The sequence below is a fragment of the Salmo trutta genome, chromosome 6 (genome assembly GCF_901001165.1).
Source record: "Salmo trutta chromosome 6, fSalTru1.1, whole genome shotgun sequence".
Taxonomy (NCBI): Eukaryota; Metazoa; Chordata; class Actinopteri; order Salmoniformes; family Salmonidae; genus Salmo; species Salmo trutta.
Window position 1 is genome coordinate 30,038,014 of NC_042962.1, and position 19,114 is coordinate 30,057,127.

A 19,114-nucleotide genomic window follows, 5' to 3' on the forward strand; every position below is an offset into this window, starting at 1 on the left:
ACCAATCTGGTTTTGGCGCATGCTCTCTAGACAAGAGTACACGGATAAGATTATATGAGATATGCATAAGAGAAATATCATTTTATTTGATAATTGGAAGCCAAGCACTGATCATCATGTCACCAGAATTCAAATTATAGCCGTAGCGTCATATTTAGCCTATTGGAAATATCCATTGTCACCGTGCACTTAACCATCATATGAAGTACATCATAACTTGTTTCATCTGCCTATAAACTTGTCCTGCTTTTCCACATCGTGGTTGTAGGCCTATACGCAACGATGGTTATTATATCAATATTTGCACATAAAAAAGGTGTTTCAACTGCCATTTCTTGCATAATACATTTGACAGACACAAAAAGATGTCCTGTTTCCATCAGCCTTTGAAACCTGATTACTGACACCAGCTCTTACCCCTGGTTGAGTTATCTGTCTAACTAATGTGGAATGTAGGCCTATCAATATTCTAGGATTCCCATTGAGATATAATGATGAGCAGCATTACATGATTGGACTTTATTGATGGACTTTCCAGTACGGAAAAGAAATGTATGAAATGTATGCATTCACTACTGTAAGTCGCTCTGGATAAGAGCGTCTGCTAAATGACTAAAATGTCAAATGTAAAAAAAAAAGACTAAAAACCAAGAGGAATCGATACAAACACAGGGCAAACATCTGGAGAGAAAAAGATAGCTTGATTCTTTCCCAGAGACAGGAACTAAATATACATGTTCTTATTTCCAAACACCTGTGGCAAGACGAGCACTGTGTTTATAAGCACAAACCCTTCCCTTTCCATGACTGCATGGGGTTTCAGCGAATTAACTATTTAAGAATGCCTGTTCTTTCGGCTGTTGAGGCACTTTGGAAAGTGTCTCTCTTCAATAGGCCAACTCTTTCAACAGGCAAGAAAGGCCAAATTGAAAGAAGGGCTTATACCTCAAAACCATTTGATGTACACTGCATATTAAGATACTCAGGCTATGGCGGATCTAGGATAGACAAACCCCTTTATGTAACGGATTTAGCAGCCAATGCCACCCTTCCTGAGAAAAGGTAATTTTCATTGTCTGACGGATTACATATTATTCCTTTCATAGGAAACGGTTTTGTTAGTGGGACCTTAGACAATTTGTTAGCGTGTAAAAACCGATTGGGGGAAGAAAAAAAACAGAAGAAATGAGCAACACCCCAGGCATCATGGTTATCAATGAGACCACCGTCACCTGCACACATACACCTGAGTCAACTGCTCTGAAGTACACATATCTAATTCAAACAGTAAACAAGCAGAATCTTGTACGTTTCCGCTGTAGCCAAGACAGCTTGTGCAACTCATGGCGGGCGGGTCTGACCCCCTGCCGAGAGGGAATCCTCCATTCAGGCCACTCAGAGACATTCACGCCATGTCTTGTCTGAGTCAGTGGAGGCTGCTGAGGGGAGGATGGCTAATAATAATAATGGCTGGAATGGAGTAGATGGAATGGTATGAACCACATGGAAACCACGACTTTGATGTGTTTGATACCACTCCATTCCAGGCATTAATATGAACTGTCCTCCCCTCAGCAGCCTCCACTGGTCTCAGTGTATGCTTAGTATGAATCATAAACAGAACAAACACCTGAACTTCATCAGAACTTCACAAAAACGACTTGTACTTGTACAGTATTCTTGTTAGCTGCATGTGTGACATAACTCCACCAGTCCGATTTATGATATATACTGCTCAAAAAAATAAAGGGAACACTTAAACAACACATCCTAGATCTGAATGAAATAAATAATCTTATTAAATACTTTTTTCTTTACATAGTTGAATGTGCTGACAACAAAATCACACAAAACTAATCAATGGAAATACAATTTATCAACCCATGGAGGTCTGGATTTGGAGTCACACTCAAAATTAAAAGTGGAAAACCACACTACAGGCTGATCCAACTTTGATGTAATGTCCTTAAAACAAGTCAAAATTAGGCTCAGTAGTGTGTGTGGCCTCCACGTGCCTGTATGACCTCCCTACAACGCCGGGGCATGCTCCTGATGAGGTGGCGGATGGTCTCCTGAGGGATCTCCTCCCAGACCTGGACTAAAGCATCCGCCAACTCCTGGACAGTCTGTGGTGCAACGTGGCGTTGGTGGATGGAGCGAGACATGATGTCCCAGATGTGCTAAATTGGATTCAGGTCTGGGGAACGGGCTGGCCAGTCCATAGCATCAATGCCTTCCTCTTGCAGGAACTGCTGACACACTCCAGCCACATGAGGTCTAGCATTGTCTTGCATTAGGAGGAAAGCAGGGCCAACCGCACAAGCATATGGTCTCACAAGGGGTCTGAGGATCTCATCTCGGTACCTAATGGCAGTCAGGCTACCTCTGGCGAGCACATGGAGGGCTGTGCCGTTCTCCACGGCGTCTCCAGACTCTGTCACGTCTGTCACGTGCTCAGTGTGAACCTGCTTTCATCTGTGAAGAGCACAGGGCGCCAGTGGCGAATTTGCCAATCTTGGTGTTCTCTGGCAAATGCCAAACGTCCTGCACGGTGTTGGGCTGTAAGCACAACCCCCACCTGTGGACGTCGGGCCCTCATACCACCCTCATGGAGTCTGTTTCTGACCGTTTGAGCAGACACATGCACATTTGTGGCCTGCTGGAGGTCATTTTGCAGGGCTCTGGCAGTGCTCCTCCTGCTCCTCCTTGCACAAAGGCGGAGGTAGCGGTCCTGCTGCTGGGTTGTTGCCCTCCTACGGCCTCCTCCACGTCTCCTGATGTACTGGCCTGTCTCCTGGTAGCGCCTCCATGCTCTGGACACTACGCTGACAGACACAGCAAACCTTCTTGCCACAGCTCGCATTGCTGTGCCATCCTGGATGAGCTGCACTACCTGAGCCACTTGTGTGGGTTGTAGACTCCGTCTCATGCTACCACTAGAGTGAAAGCACCGCCAGCATTCAAAAGTGACCAAAACATCAGCCAGGAAGCATAGGAACTGAGAAGTGGTCTGTGGTCCCCACCTGCAGAACCACTCCTTTATTGGGGGTGTCTTGCTAATTGCCTAGAATTTCCACCTGTTGTCTATTCCATTTGCACAACAGCATGTGAAATGTATTGTCAATCAGTGTTGCTTCCTAAGTGGACAGTTTGATTTCACAGAAGTGTGATTGACTTGGAGTTACATTGTGTTGTTTAAGTGTTCCCTTTATTTTTTTGAGCAGTGTATTTACAAAGATTATACTGCTTTTAATTTTTTACACAAAAAATAATGTTTTTTTTTGTTTCAATTATTATATTTCAGTTTAACCATAATATTTGTTCTGTCTTTTCTGGTGGATTATTCTGAAATAGCAACCAACTTTGTATGGCTTGTTTTAAAAAGTGACATTATGGAGATTATTTCATTTTCAAATAACCAAAAGTGAGATGTTGTAATCTGAATAAAGGGGAAAAGGGCATTCTTGAACATCCGGGTGAGCCATTCTTACTAATCTGCTGGAGAACCAGTTCTGATTTAAGTATATTTTTGTGTGACTGAAGCCTTTAGTGAGAGATCTAATGCTTTAATATTTAATTGTTTCTGACCTCCAAATTCATATTCATTAAATAAATAGGCCCGTTTAATTTTGTCGTCCAGTGTAGGCCATCATTGTAAATAAGAATTTGTTCTTAACTGACTTGCCTGGTTAAATAAAGGTTAAATACATTTGTTTTTTCACCATTCTATTGGTAAACGACACGTGAATGTAAAAGTTTAATTTTTTTGTGATCCAATATGTAATATAGTACACACAATTTGGTTGTAATCCAGAGAGGTTAGAAAAATCATCAAGATCCTCTATTTATTTGTAATTGTACCTTTATTTAACTATGCAAGACAGTTAAGAACAAATACTTATTTACAATAGCCGCCTAGGAACAGTGGGTTAACTGCCTTGTTCAGGGGCAGAACGACAGATTTTTACCTTGTCAGCTCGGGGATTCAATCTAGCAACCTTTCATTTACTGGCCCAACGCTCTAGCCACTAGGCTACCTGTCGCCCCACTATGAGGCTGTGGAAGGATCCAAATTGTGGATTTAAAAGAAAACATGAATCATCAGCGTACAATGACACTTTTGTTTTTAAGCCCTGGATTTCTAGCCCCTTGATGCTATTGTTGGAGCTGACTTTTATAGCTAACATTTCGGTGGCCATAATAAATACATATGCTGATAGTGGACAACCTTATTTTACTCCGACAGTTTAATACTTTGAGAAATTGCCATTATTTACTATTTTACACCTAGGGTTACTGTACATGACTTTAACCCATTGTATACGAGATTCTCCAAAATGTTAATATTCCAGTCATTCATATATAAATTCCAGTCGTACTTTATCAAAAGCCTTTTCAAAGTCAGCTATGAATACTAGGTCTGGTTTCCCAGATTTTTCAGTGTTCTATTGTTTCCAGTACTTGTGAAATCATATGGAAAAACCACATGACTTCATGTGGAGAATCGCAAGGGTTTTAGTGCTCTTAAAAAAAAAAAAAAAAAAAAAAGTGACACTAACAGGTGGATTAGCCTGAGGTGGATTAAAATTCTTCAGCAGTAAATATTGTAAACTCTTATCATTCATTCCTGTACTTTCTTTCAATGTTCTTAGTGTGAACTAACTCACAGTGCATGCACACAAGCTGTGTGTGCATACATTTTTTATTAAAACACGACAAGCATACCCAATATCAATAGATCAACCAACCATTCAATTCATCACATTTAGCTATTCCAAAACTGTCATAGCTCACTGAGGTAATATTTGTGGATTTAAAAAAAAAAAGTACAAATATTCGGCAATGCCTGCGAAACCGCTGCACAACAATTAGATTAGGAGATTGATTGAGTGTCTAAAGATGTATTTACAGCCTCTGCAAGCAGTTGGCGAGCAGAGGGCCTTTAACCAAATTGCCTGTAAAGAGACAGGAAGAGGGGGTGGAGAGAGATCGCAGTCAATGCACCATGCCACTACGGTCAAGCTAAATTAATTTCTAATGCTAAAGGTTTAGATCTCGGGTTTGGTATTGGAAGTAAAGAGGTTCTTGGCATTAGAGGAGACTACACTTACATCCCAAATGGCACCCTATTTCCGATATAGTGCACTACTTTTAACCAGGACCCATAGGGCTATATGGCATATGTCTAGAGATGATGTAACCCCTCTTAGAAGAACCGGTCTTCCTCTGATCACTCGTTTCACTTCAGCCAGTTTTTAATCGCCACCATTTTGCAGAATGTAGCATTGTGTATTACTGTGTGAATGTGGGCCAAGTGGAATCCATCTCGTCTCACCATCCGTTCCAAGTAAGATGGAAGACACCATGGTGATTACATTAACAGACTCATTTTTATAATACATCCACTAAATCGGCGGAGAAAGGTGGCCTATGTATTCAATCGACGTCAGATTAGGAACGATAAAAGGACAACTAGAATAGCATCTATGTAATAAATGGTGATTTTCTGAGATGGTTGTACTCCGTTTGATAGGGTGCGCACCAAATGGCACCGTAATTCCTTATATAGTGCGCTACTTTTTCCCAGCCAGTGTATTATCCCAGGAACAGCAGCCAGGCTGACAGGAGTGACCAGAGTCCTCTTTGCTGCAGTCTCTCACTGTGCTTTTGGGGACACTGCAGATAAAAGTTACACAAACATACATGGGAAGAAAACTAACTTCTCAATGGGGGTGGGGTTTCTAGCGCATGTCTTCATCCTAAATGGCACCCAATTCACCGTGGTTCAAGTAGTGCACTATGTAAGTAAATAATAGGGCTCGACGCCGACCTTTTCACAAGTTGAAAAATGTAGGAGCACACAAAGAATTGTAGGAGCACAATGAAAAACATTTGAGGTAACAAGACGTTTTCTTTGTAGTAATGGTGCAATCATGACGGTCATGAATCTGCGCTCAGTGTCCTCTCCGTGGCACTCAGGGGCTGCGGGACAGTGAAGTAATCATCGCAACAATTATCATCAGGGTGATTTTTGTTTTTCCAAGGCGCACTGGTGCTCCTAAATTACAATTCCAGGTTGCACAGCAAATATTTAGGCGCATATGCGAGTAAAATATTTGCACTCTTGAGCCCGGGAATAGGGTGCCATTTTGGACACAGGCTATATCACTCTGATGCTTTCAAACACACACACACACTTACATAACTGGTCATTTTTAGCCGTCCGTTTCCCTCCCTGAAATAAAATGTGTTTATGGGACTTTTACCCTTGTCTGCACCCTGACTAACCCTGCCGTCGCTGCCACGGAAAAAAACAGTACCGAGCACTCCCATTTCAGCAGCATTACAGGTCCCATGGCTCCCTTTCAAGAGAAGCTTAAATAAAACATGGCGTCCGTCCGACAGGAATTCTGTACAAGCAGCAGTTATTATAAGGCATCAGACCCATTTTCTCCCACATCGCCTCAATTCTTAGTGATGTTTGTGTTTATGTCAGACCTGGGTTCAAATACTTGAAAAATCCTTTCAAAAATGTTGAGAGTTTGCTTGAAGTGCCAGATGGGTAGTATTTACAATTTGGAGACTTTCCTATTGGTTTGTTAAGCCAGGAAAGGATTTTTCCAAGTAGTTGAAACCCAAGTCACCTGACTTACTTTGCTTAAATCGACCATGCCCTCCGGTTCTCTCTCTCTCACAAACACCACCTTGACACGTTAATATCTTCACAAAATGGTAGAACGGTAACAATGAAGAGTTTCGATTTCCCGTAACACATAATTCAAAACTCCCTCTCCCCATGTCGTCCTCCAGAGGGCTTTGGATGGGGGTGGCCTTCATACGTTTATTACATCTCATCTATTCAGCGTCACAGAGCAGAACCTGTTGGTATTTTGCAACGCTCCCCACGACTCACTGTACGCCGACGCGCACACAGACGACGACGCTATTTAAAACAGCCGTGCCTGCTCTCTGCGAGTTTATTAGTACCATTGTGAATGCGCTGCTACACCTGTCATTTCTTCCTCCCTTGCTCCATTCCCTCAAATCGCCATGGCAAACTGTGAAGGAATTTAACCTGTTGACCTTAACGGTCTGAGGGGCTGGGACGGCAGGGGATAGCTGAAGTTCTCTGACCGGCCCTCGTGGTCATTTACTTAAGACCGGGAATGGGATGGTCACCTCACCTCCAATACGTTCGTCATGAAAACAATCCTAAGCATCCTAAGCAGTCCACTAAACACGTACATCTGTGCTCACCTATTGGTTCCATCAACTATGCTTTAGTGCGCTACGTAGGGAACGAGGTGCCATCGGGGGACCCCCAAAAAAAGGTTGAATGAATGGCAGGAGAGACTCACCAAGTGTTCTGGACATGACTGGCAGGGCTGAACTCAGCACCAGGATGGACACACAGCAACCAATGATCTACATGAGGGAGACAGACAGGATTAGAGTATAGAACTTTAACTCGTGAACTCGGGTTAACAAATAGATAGGCCATGATGAAACGTTTGAGTGTGAGAACTGGGAGGGCGAGAATAGCTTCGCAAGTCAGTGTGTGTGTGTGCATGTGTGTACAGAGACGCGCACACACACACACCTCTTCAGAGTAAATGGATTCCACATATTGTGCAATTAGTACCTCTGAAGATGCTCATTACCAGGTTCTGCTCCTTTGTGGCTTTCGAGTCCTTTCACCGAGTCGTCCTGGCTAGTTACAAAGCCTCACCGTTCCCCCTGCTCATTACCAAGTGAATGGCTACCACCGTGGGCCAAACAGAGTACACACACACAGTTTTCCCCCCGATTCTCTCTCACTGAAAATAAGAGCTTGCACGGCGTCCGTGTTTACGCAACGCACAAACAAATATTGGGGCGAGAGGTCAACTGAACCATTCAGATTGAGGGTTGGTGAGGAAGACGCCAGAGGAGAGGGAGAGAGAGAGAATGAAAGCAAGGGAGAGAGAGAGAGAGGGAGAGAGAGAGAGAGAGCTGAAGAGGATGAAACAAAAGGAAGCCTAAATATATCATCTTCTTCGTGTGTGTGTGTGTGTGCGCGTTTACCGTAGTCATGGTCGTGTCGTCTTTCCTGGGAGTGAGGCCTTCAAACACTCGCAAGCTGTAGAAGCCGACAACGGAGGACACCATCAAATAGCTGTTCCTGAATCAAGGACAAGACATCCTTACGCTTTCGAGCCAAAACGCCTTAGTATGGACATTTACTGACATTTCAAGTGGCCAGTTGGCACCTTTTCACTAAGGGTAAAGGTGAAAAGAGGTGACGAAACACGACAGAATGTCCCGGAAAGTGTCCGGCTAAGCTACGTCTTAAGTCAACACCACCAGTCCTAGGAATGTCACTGGGATCACCATGGAGCAGGGGCCATATGTATCAAATTTCTTAGAGTAGGACTGCTGATCTAGGATCAGTTTTGCCTTTGCGATCACAATTACATGGCCAGAGAGGACCTGATCCTGGATCAGTACTCCTTGCCTGAGACACTTCATACGGATCTGGCCCCGGAGCAGAGGGGGGTCATTAAAAGGATACAACATGAGGACGATCTCCACGACGGCCTGGACGACTCCGAACGGGGACAGTGAGGTGTTCCCAAGTCCCCGATCCTGGAACGACAGAGAGGGAGAGTGTGTTTTGTTAAGGACAACTTAGATAGGATAGAGACGAGGAAAGGAGAGAGTGTGCTGAAATAGCAATGGGCTGGATTCAAATCCCGTGCTGCAGGTGGTAGTGACCACAAGGCTAGACCGTAAATCAAATCATTCAAAATTAGGATCTCTCATGTCGTTGCGTAGTCGGAAGGACACAAATAAACCATGAGTAAAATGATTGTACATGACAAAGTTAAAGTGAAGTACTTAGTGAGGTTCTGTAATCTGTGGGCATGTGATTACAGAAGAAGTTCCAACTTGGCACAAATCAAAGTTCTCTCTTCAAGACAGACAGACAGAATCAAAATCGGCTCAGTAATGGATGGAAAGCGATGAAAGAGAGAAAAAGACTCCCTTTTTAAATCACAGTCAATCACACAGCATGTGAACAGGTGTTCAAACAAGCGAAAAAGGCATTGAAGTGCTGACGGTAAAAAACGTGGAACATTTATTCAAAAAAAAAAAAATACTTTGGCAAACATATCGGATCTTTTCTGCCCTGCCCATTTGAAGTTTGTGCAGGGAAAGAGATACATCTATATATACACACGCCACTAGCCTCGGCATCTGTGTGATATTTGCTTTTGTCAGACTTGGCACCGTAACTGTTTACATTAACCACTTTTTTTTTACTTCAATCGAAAGCGGCTCAATGAGCCGCTTTCTCTGTGTTGGAGCGACACAGCAGAGGAAGACAACACCTGAGTCCCAAACAGGACCCTATTCCCTTTACGGGGCACTTCACCACGGCCCAAGGGGTTCCGTTTTCAAAAGCGGTGCACTCTCTATACCGAATAGGGTGCCATTTTGGGACACAGCCAATGTCTTTGTCTGCTGCGGTGCACTACTTTGGACCAGGGCCCGTGGGGCTCTTCTCAAAAGTAGTGCACGGTTTACAGAAGAGGGTGGCATTTGGGATGCTGGCCTGTCCGTTGGAGAGATCTATTCTGTGGCACACAGCGGCACAGGGACACGTTATTGTTCAGAGTGCTGCATTTCTATCAAGTTGAACACTTCACCGGCGTCACGACTAGGAGCTAGCCCCGACTGCATTCAAACCTTAAAAAATAAAACACTTGTTCATACACTCTGCACACTCGCTCTAACACAAGCGCTCTCTGGTGCACGCAACACACACAACACAAAGAGAGCAAAGAGAAAAGAAAAAAAGGGAAGTCTGACAGGTCGTTTCATGCATTTTTATGCAAGTGGCATCGAAAGGAGCTTACTGTAGAGATGTGCTGCAGAGGCCCCCTCAGAGAATTAGCACACAGCATCTTGTGTCATCTATTAATAGTGGAGCGGGAGGGGTTGTGTGTGTGGGAGAGGGAGTGTGTTATGCTTGTGTGTGTCAACGTTATGGGAAAGGTAAACTCTTCAGTGTTACCGTTCTGCCATTTTGTAAAGATATTAACATGTCAAAGTGGCAGGTGTGTGTGTGTGTGTGTACGTGGCAGCTTTCTCATTCCGCCTCTCTCCAACCTGGTCTCCTTTGCATTCTAGTGGTGGGTTGGGGCGGGCTGGGGCATAGGGTAAGGTCGGTGTCGGTCGCAGCCTGCCGCGGCTGGCTCATTCAGACACGCCTTGGTGTGTTTGTTGCTTCTGGGATTAGCGGTGAACAGCACCTGTGTGCAGGTGAGGCCGTGAGCCCGAGTGCAGAGCGTGTACACACACAGCGGTCGGGGCCAGCTGGGCCTTTCAGGTGTGTCCCGTCCTCCTCCTCCACGCTTTGATGTACTTCACATAGTTTTAATGACGGATAATAACAGAAAGAAAGAAAGAATATATGCTCCGTGGATTAAGATGTCTTTTTTTTTGTGTTGCAAAGCTGCAGACTGACAAGGAGCTGAGTGTCATCAGTAGGGTTACAAAATTCTGGGAACTTTCAATACATTCCCTGGTTTTCTCAAAATCCCAGTTGGAGGCTTTGCGGAATAGGGAAGGAATAAGCAGGAAATTCGCAATCCTCCAACCCGGGATTTCTTGAAAAGCAGGGAATTTATTGAAAGTTCCTGGGAATTATGCAACCCGAGTCAACAAAGGTTCAGAGGTCTGCAGTGGTGGGAAGGTGGGGCTCTGGATGAAGGTTTCCCTAGGTACAGATCTAGGATCAGCTTCCCCTTCCCCAAATGTAACCTTAAAAAAAAAAGGGACAATCCACAGTTGCTACATCCATTTTTGGGATTTAGAAATGAATGAAATATACTCAATGACCCATGAGCTTAGTTCCACTGTCAGACCCCCATCAGAACCCAAAATATGAGCCTGTTTTACTCCAATGTTTGGAAACAAAAATACGCTTAAAACTATGAATTTGTTTATCTTGGATTGGTCAGTCGTTTCATCAATTGCTCTAATTAATTTTTAGAGTGGTTACATTTCTTCAGGCCCATCCCTCAGCTTTTTACTAAAACCGTGCGATGCTGTGACGGCCCTAATTCCACAGGGGACGAGCCGGCAATAACACTTCAAAAAAAATGTATAATAATGATTGGTCCTCTTAACACCCGTTCGCCAAGCTGTAAAAAGCCCTGTCCTGACTGGATCGGCCTCCTCTCCTCTCCTCCCAGGCTGTCTGAGTCAGAGAGAGGTGGAGGATGCTGGAGGTCGGAGCAGCCTGTGGTACTCAGTATGCCGAGTGCCACGCGGTGTTGTGAGGGAGCGAGAGAGGGGAGGGAGGGAGGGACGGACAAACATCCGCAGTGCCGTTCCATTGTGCTGCTGTACTCTGCTCCTGGCCCTACGGCTCATTTGACTTTCCCACAGTCTGGAGGTCATGGGCCCTCTCTTTCCCCCCCTTCCATCTTCCTTTCTCCCTGTCCCTTCTCCATCTCTTTATCCCACCTGGCCCAGTCCTCCCGCTCTCCCCTTTTTCCCCTCCTCCTTCCCCTCTCGCCCTCTTCTCTCTGAGAGCATAGACGGCGTATGAGGGCATTGTGACGCAACCCCCCCCACCCCCACCCTGTCGCCGTAGCGATGTGAGATCAGAGGCGTGGCATCCATCCAGCTCATCAAACTCGTAAACCATTTAGCAGTGCTGTGGCTGTCAGGGGGAGGGAGGGAGGACTCAAGCTGCATGACAAGCGTAATTTGGGGGATTTTCAGCGATGCGTCATGCCAAAGAAAATATCTCCTCGATAAAATAATTGGAATGTCGAGGAGGGCAGCCATTCGCCCGCAAGACGAGCTGAGAAATGAGGCAGAAATAAGATACATTTTGTTGCCTTTGTCAGACGAAAGTAAAAAACACACACACACACACACGACACTAGCGCACACGCACACCTTGGTCGTACCAGATGAAACGTGATAAAGAGATTAAGAAAGTACATTGCATGCAAGAGGAGATGCAATCTGGAGGGCCATTAAGCACTCCAGTCAGACAGACGGACTCATAAAAGGAGTTCACCTGGCCTGCCTGCTGCACACAGTACCACAGAGCTACTGACTGAACACACACACACACACACACTGAGGAGAGGGTAATGCAGCTTATTTCACCTGCCGTGGACACACACACATCACACGTTTCATCTGCATACCACTGTGAAATGACTTTCAATGAGGAGCAGCACAACAAAAAGGGGACCATAGCTCTGCTCTGATAAACATCTGGCCCAGAGCTTTCTTTCCTTTATTCCCAACATGCACCTGAGCATATCCGGAATTTGATTTATGTCCCCGGCGACTGCCGAGCACCTTCGCAACAGTCTAGTTTAGTAGCGGCATGTCTCTGAGTTTATCTGTTGTGTTGTGTGAAAACGAGCTCCAGTGTGCATCTGTTTAAAAGGGGGAACAGGAAGTAACTCTAGCCAGGCCTACCGTTGATCCCTTTGGCATGGCCGTCTCATCCACCAGCAGATAAAGGATATTCAGCGCCACCAGCAGGACTGAGATAGTCTACGGAGGAAGGGAAGGAGCCGAGAAACAGAGGGGTTTAACATGATTAGGTCAAAGACAACACAGAACTAATCAATAAGTGGTCGTTTTGTCTTGTCTTCTGGAATGCGTGTGTTCTGTAAGCATTTCCACACTTAGCTTGAAGAATCTCAGGCACTTGGGCTCAGCAAACGCGCTGTCGCTGTACAACACTGAGCATGCTAAGAGAGGCAGATTACTCTGTGTGTGTGTGTGTGTGTGTGTGTGGGGGGGGTTCAATTGAAAGCCCAGCTGTCGCAGTGGTGACTATTTAGCCGAGCCTTTCCTTAAACACAGTCGACAAAAGACACCACACCCAGGGGCTTGATGCTCAGTGCTGCAGACGGGGGTCAGGTGGCTCCCCGTTCCCGATATAGTGCACTATATAGGGAATAGGGTGCCGTAGGGCTTTGGTCAAAAGTAGCGAACCGTATTGGGAATAGGGTGCCATTTGGGACGTTGACTGAGTTGACCCAGGTAAACCCCCCCCCCCAGCCGCCACCAAGGCTTTCTACTTTATATACGCCATGGGTAAACGGGGGGGGGGCTTTAGTGGGACTGACTGGCTGCAGTAGTATCAATCTGAAGACTCACCGTCCCTGTGAGCAGTATTAACATCACAATGGGGTACAGCAGGTTCTTCTCCCATGCAGAGGCTTTCTTTCTCCTCTCTACGGGAAGGAAGAAGGAAAGGCAGGAGAGAGAGAGAGAGAGAGAGAGAGAGGGGATGAGGAGGAGGGGGGCCGAGAGAGAGAGAGGGTGGGGGTAGAGAGAGGAAGAGACAGCGCACGTGCGGAGAGAGGTCAGTGTTGGGAAACTACCACATCTCGCAGAATTTGGGGTCCTACCGTATATGCAAATACGAGCAACGCCTCTAATCAATCGGTCGGGTAGAAACCGGAAACATCCGGTTTTCAGGGGGAAAGGAGAGAAGAGGCGGAACCAACAACAGACACTGTTGGTTAAATAGAAGGTTGCAGAGATGAGGTCTCAATCGTTGTAAATCACTCTACACACTGAGAACCTGCCTGACCATAGTAACATGTCAGCATTGATGGCTTCTGAAGACTGACTGATGGGCCACAGACAGTAAAAGGACTTGTGATGTAATGCCCCTTTTGAAATCACTTTATAACACTGTGGTCCAGTGTCCTTACTATGAGCTTGTCTGATTTGAATTCTCTCTCTATACCTCTCTCCCTCTACCTCTCCCTCTATCTCTACCTACCTACCTACCTCCCTCTACCTACCTACCTCTCTCCCTCTACCTACCTACCTCTCTCCCTCTACCTACCTACCTCTCTCCCTCCCTCTACCTACCTACATCTCTCCCTCCCTCTACCTACCTACCTCTCTCCCTCCCTCTACCTACCTACCTACCTCTCTCCCTTCCTCTACCTACCTACCTACCTCTCTCCCTCCCTCTACCTACCTACCTACCTCTCTCCCTCCCTCTACCTACCTCTCTCCCTCCCTCTACCTACCTACCTCTCTCCCTCCCTCTACCTACCTACCTCTCTCCCTCCCTCTACCTACCTACCTACCTACCTCTCTCCCTCTACCTACCTACCTACCTACCTCTCTCCCTCTACCTACCTACCTACCTACCTCTCTCCCTCCCTCTACCTACCTACCTACCTCTCTCCCTCCCTCTACCTACCTACCTACCTACCTACCTCTCTCCCTCCCTCCCTCTACCTACCTACCTACCTCTCTCCCTCCCTCTACCTACCTACCTACCTCTCTCCCTCCCTCTACCTACCTACCTCTCTCCCTCCCTACCTCTCTCCCTCTCTCTCCCTCCCTCTCCCTCCCTACCTCTCTCCCTCCCTCTACCTACCTACCTCTCTCCCTCCCTCCACCTACCTACCTCTCTCCCTCCCTCCACCTACCTGCCTCTCTCCCTCCCTCCACCTACCTACCTCTCTCCCTCCCTCCACCTACCTACCTCTCTCCCTCCACCTCTCCCCCCTCCCTCCACCTCTCCCCCCTCCACCTCTCTCCCCCCTCCACCTCTCTCCCCCCTCCACCTCTCTCCCCCCTCCACCCCTCTCCCTCCCTCCACCTCTCCCTCCCTCCACCTCCCTCCACCTCTCCCCACCTCCCCCTCCCTCCCTCCACCTCCACCCCCCTCCACCTCTCCCCCCCCCCTCCCCCTCCCTCCCTCCACCTCCACCTCTCCCCCCCTCCACCTCCCTCCCTCCACCTCCACCTCCCCCCCTCCACCTCTCCCCCCCTCCCTCCACCTCTCCCCCCTCCCTCCCTCCCTCCACCTCTCCCCCCTCCACCTCCCTCCCTCCACCTCTCCCCCCCTCCCTCCACCTCTCCCCCCCTCCACCTCCCTCCCTCCACCTCTCCCCCCTCCCTCCACCTCTCCCCCCTCCCTCCACCTCTCCCTCCCTCCACCTCTCCCCCCACCTCTCCCTCCCTCCACCTCCCTCCACCTCTCCCCACCTCCCCCTCCCTCCCTCCACCTCCACCTCTCCCCCCCTCCACCTCCCTCCCTCCACCTCTCCCCCCCTCCCCCTCCCTCCCTCCACCTCTCCCCCCTCCCTCCACCTCTCCCCCCTCCCTCCACCTCTCCCTCCCTCCACCTCTCCCCCCACCTCTCCCTCCCTCCACCTCCCTCCACCTCTCCCCACCTCCCCCTCCCTCCCTCCACCTCCACCTCTCCCCCCCTCCACCTCCCTCCCTCCACCTCTCCCCCCCTCCCCCTCCCTCCCTCCACCTCCACCTCTCCCCCCCTCCACCTCCCTCCCTCCACCTCCACCTCTCCCCCCTCCACCTCCACCTCTCCCCCCCTCCCTCCCTCCACCTCTCCCCCCCTCCACCCCCCTCCCTCCACCTCTCCCTCCACCTCTCCCTCCCTCCCTCCACCTCTCCCCCCCTCCACCTCTCCCCCCTCCCTCCACCTCTCCCCCCTCCCTCCACCTCTCCACCTCTCCCCCCTCCCTCCACCTCTCCCCCCTCCACCTCTCTCCCCCCTCCACCTCTCCCTCCCTCCACCTCTCCCTCCCTCCACCTCCCTCCACCTCTCCCCACCTCCCCCTCCCTCCCTCCACCTCTCCCCCCCTCCACCTCCCTCTCTCCCCCCCTCCCCCTCCACCTCTCCCCCCCCTCCACCTCCCTCCCTCCACCTCCACCTCTCCCCCCTCCACCTCCACCTCTCCCCCCCTCCCTCCACCTCCCCCTCCCTCCCTCCCTCCCTCCACCTCCACCTCTCCCCCCCTCCACCTCCCTCCCTCCACCTCTCCCCCCCTCCCTCCACCTCTCCCTCCCTCCCTCCACCTCTCCCTCCCTCCACCTCTCCCCCCCCACCTCTCCCCCTCCCTCCACCTCTCCCCCCTCCCTCCACCTCTCCCCCCTCCCTCCACCTCTCCCCCCTCCACCTCCACCCCCTCCACCCCCTTCTCAATGGCAAGGCTGTGCTCACTGAGCCTGTACTTTGTCAAGGTTTTTCTAAGGTTTTGATCAGTAACCATGGTCAAATAGTTAGCCATGGCGTACTGTCGATTTAGGGCAAGATAGCACTGCATTTTGCTTTGTGCCTGTTTCCCAATAAGCAATGTAGTTTTGTTTTGACTGTGATTGGATGTTCTGGTCCTGAGGCTTCAGTGTGTTAGTAGAACAGGTTTGTGAACTCAGCCACAGGACCAGCTGGATGAGGGGACTCTTTTCTTTGCTCAGCTCTTGACATTGCAGGGCTTGGTAATGATATGAGAGGGGGTCACTGTATTTTAGATGTTTCCAAAACTTAATTGCTCTTTTTTGAGTTTTTATTATTAGTGGATATTGGCCTACGTCTGCACTGCATGCATTGTTTGTAGTTTTCCTTTGGACATGTAGGAGAATCTTAAGGAACTCTGCATGCAGGGTTTCAATGGGGTGTTTGTCCCATTTGGTGAAATTGTTTTGCAAGTGGACCTCACACCTCGCTGCCATAAAGTGCAATTGGTTCAATGACACATTCAATTAGTATTAGCCACATTTTTATAGGTATTTTAATGGCGTAAAATGTCCTGCATGCTTTCTCTCGCAGTTCATTCACTGCATCATTAAGGTGTCCAGTTGAGCTTATTTTTAAACCTAAGAAATGTTTGTGTGTGTGCAGTACTCTATATAATTTGTACCAATTGAGAACTTTGGTCTAATTCCCTGAGATCTGCATCGTCTCTGGAAAATCATAATTTTTTGGTCTTTTTGGGGTTTATTTTCTCTCTCTCCCTCCCTCCCTCGGTGCCAGCCTGGGCGGCCTGTGAAGTTTGCCAAGGCGCACTCTATATGCACCATTCTGCTAAATGAATGACATCACTAAAAGGCTGGGCACAACATAAAGTTTGCATCTTGTCTAATATCGTAAGTGCCTTTGTGGCCTCCTCTCCCCCTCCCGACCCCCAGAAGCCTCGGCGTGCACCCACTGTACCTCATTTATAATATCCTAAAAAGCACAGGAAAGAATAATTATTGAGCATAAATGCTTTGGGACTTGTCCAAATTAAGAAATAAGACCGAGAGGGAGAAGAAAGGGTCACCGGCTCTTAGCAATATCTGAAAAGCCTACTTCTTTGCACGTGTTTCAATGGGAAGTTGAACGGGAAGTCCCGAAAGACAGCATCTGTCCATACATATCATTCGAGTGAAGCATAAAACGCCGGCACCGGAACTTACCCAGTTTATTCCTCTGATCTCGGACGATGTCCAATTCTTTGTTGAGTCGGTGAGCGCTTCCTTGGGAATGAGATGATGTCGACCCTGCGGACATGGAAACAACCACATCAAGACAAGGGTCTCGGGGACGTCGTTTTATCAAGCTTTTGACTTTTAGTCATCCATCGTTATTCTTTTACACGTCACTCACCCAGGCGCCACTTAGTCATTGTGATTAAACTGCCAAGTAACCGGACAAAGTTTGTTCATTTGATAAAAATAGGGAGGCTAAATAGACTGTTCGACTAGCTACACGTGATCAATGCCCAAGAATTGCTCATAGTTGCTCATAGTGTCCCTTTAACAGTTAGATGAAGCATTGGTCACTGTTCACGTAAGTACAGTTTTTTCTCCAGAAAAGGTTGAAGTGGGTGTGCACTAAACGCTACAATTAAGAGCGTGTCAACTTCACGTATGTATTTTCTTACCTCAACCTTGGCATTTCACTTATTTCATCTGAATGGGTAATCCTGCTTAGTACATAACAACGTGATCTCTCAAACAAGTAAAAAAAATAATAATAATCTTGTGTGTCAGTGCTGTCTAGCGAGAGAACGGGTGCATGCTCCAACTGGTCCCGGGGCTCGGGAGAAGACAGTGAGGGATTCTCCATGAAAACCACAAGGGCAGCTCATTTAAGGCTAATTTATTTTGTTTTACTTCCAGCCATGACATACAGTTCGGAGGCCTCAAAGCCAAGTGGAAGAGTAACCATTTGCATCCCCTGGGGTGATTGGCAGATCAAGACCAATTAGTTCAGTGTTACTAGCGTGCAATAAAATATGATCTTTCATCTTTGTTACAGGGGTAAAGAACCAATCGCTTCTATCAAATCTTTTTTCCACCCCCAACTATTATGACACACCCTGTCTGGATGGGCTTTGGGATCCAAAGAGAAAAAAAACAAAAACACAACAGAGTAAACGGAGGACAAAAAAATATAAATGAGTGGATCCTGTCTGTGCCCTAATACCTGTCCCAAGAACACAGATGGGAAACTTTGAACCCTCAACCAAAATGCAGTCACAGTGCAACAGGAAATGACACTAGCAGTTCAACAGGACGTGATTTGTGAATTGAGTCGGACACAACATTTAGCCCTGAGGGGCGCCGTGGCTGTTCAGCCACAACATATTTCATCTAAAACCGCTCATCTATTTGGAGAACGGATCCAAACAAACTCTGCACCCTCACCTTACCACAGTAATCCTTTTATTACACTGACTCCAAATACATTTCAGGCTCCAACTAGACGTGACTATTATTAGGAACATCAATTCATTTGAACACCAACCAAGAACAACATCATTACATGATAAAAAAACTAACACGGAAGATAAAGGAAAAGTGCATAATAGCATTTTAAGAAGAGACATCGCTCAAGCAAAAGTAAACAGAGTAGACAGCAGCACCCCCCCCCCAAAAAAAAACAGAGTTCCAAAGTTAGTGCACATACAGACGCTGCTACATGTTTCGAAAATAATTTTAGCGATTACGTCACCTAGCATTATGCTAAGCTGCATGCTGGGTGACAGACGGAGGCAAGGTCATTGTGCCGCATAGCATCTGGACCATAGTACACGGCTGCTGCCTCTCAACACACCGCGCGAACCAGAGTGGCTAGCGAGCCTCAGAAACATTCTTCACATTTACATTGTAGTCATTTAGCAGACACTCTTTTCCAAAGCGACTTACAAGAGCAATTAAGGGTTAAGTGCCTTGCTCAAGGGCACAGACCAATTTTCCCACCTAGTCGGCTCGGGGATTCGAACCAGCGACCTTTCAGTTAACCGACGACAACCTTCTTAACCGCTAGGCT

At 47.5% G+C, this 19,114-nt stretch overlaps 1 protein-coding gene across 1 annotated transcript in view; it reads right to left on the minus strand.

Annotated features, from left to right (window-relative positions):
- The window catches only part of lmbr1 (limb development membrane protein 1), a 55,703-nt gene that overhangs the window by 6,702 nt on the left and 29,887 nt on the right, over window positions 1–19,114 (minus strand). Inside the window, exons 10-15 of the mRNA XM_029756135.1 lie at window positions 17,257–17,340; window positions 13,183–13,259; window positions 12,493–12,570; window positions 8,552–8,625; window positions 8,065–8,155; window positions 7,359–7,425 (exon numbers count right to left, since the gene is read on the minus strand). Coding sequence (XP_029611995.1) covers window positions 7,359–7,425; window positions 8,065–8,155; window positions 8,552–8,625; window positions 12,493–12,570; window positions 13,183–13,259; window positions 17,257–17,340 — 471 coding nt within the window. The remainder of the gene's footprint in view (window positions 1–7,358; window positions 7,426–8,064; window positions 8,156–8,551; window positions 8,626–12,492; window positions 12,571–13,182; window positions 13,260–17,256; window positions 17,341–19,114) is intronic.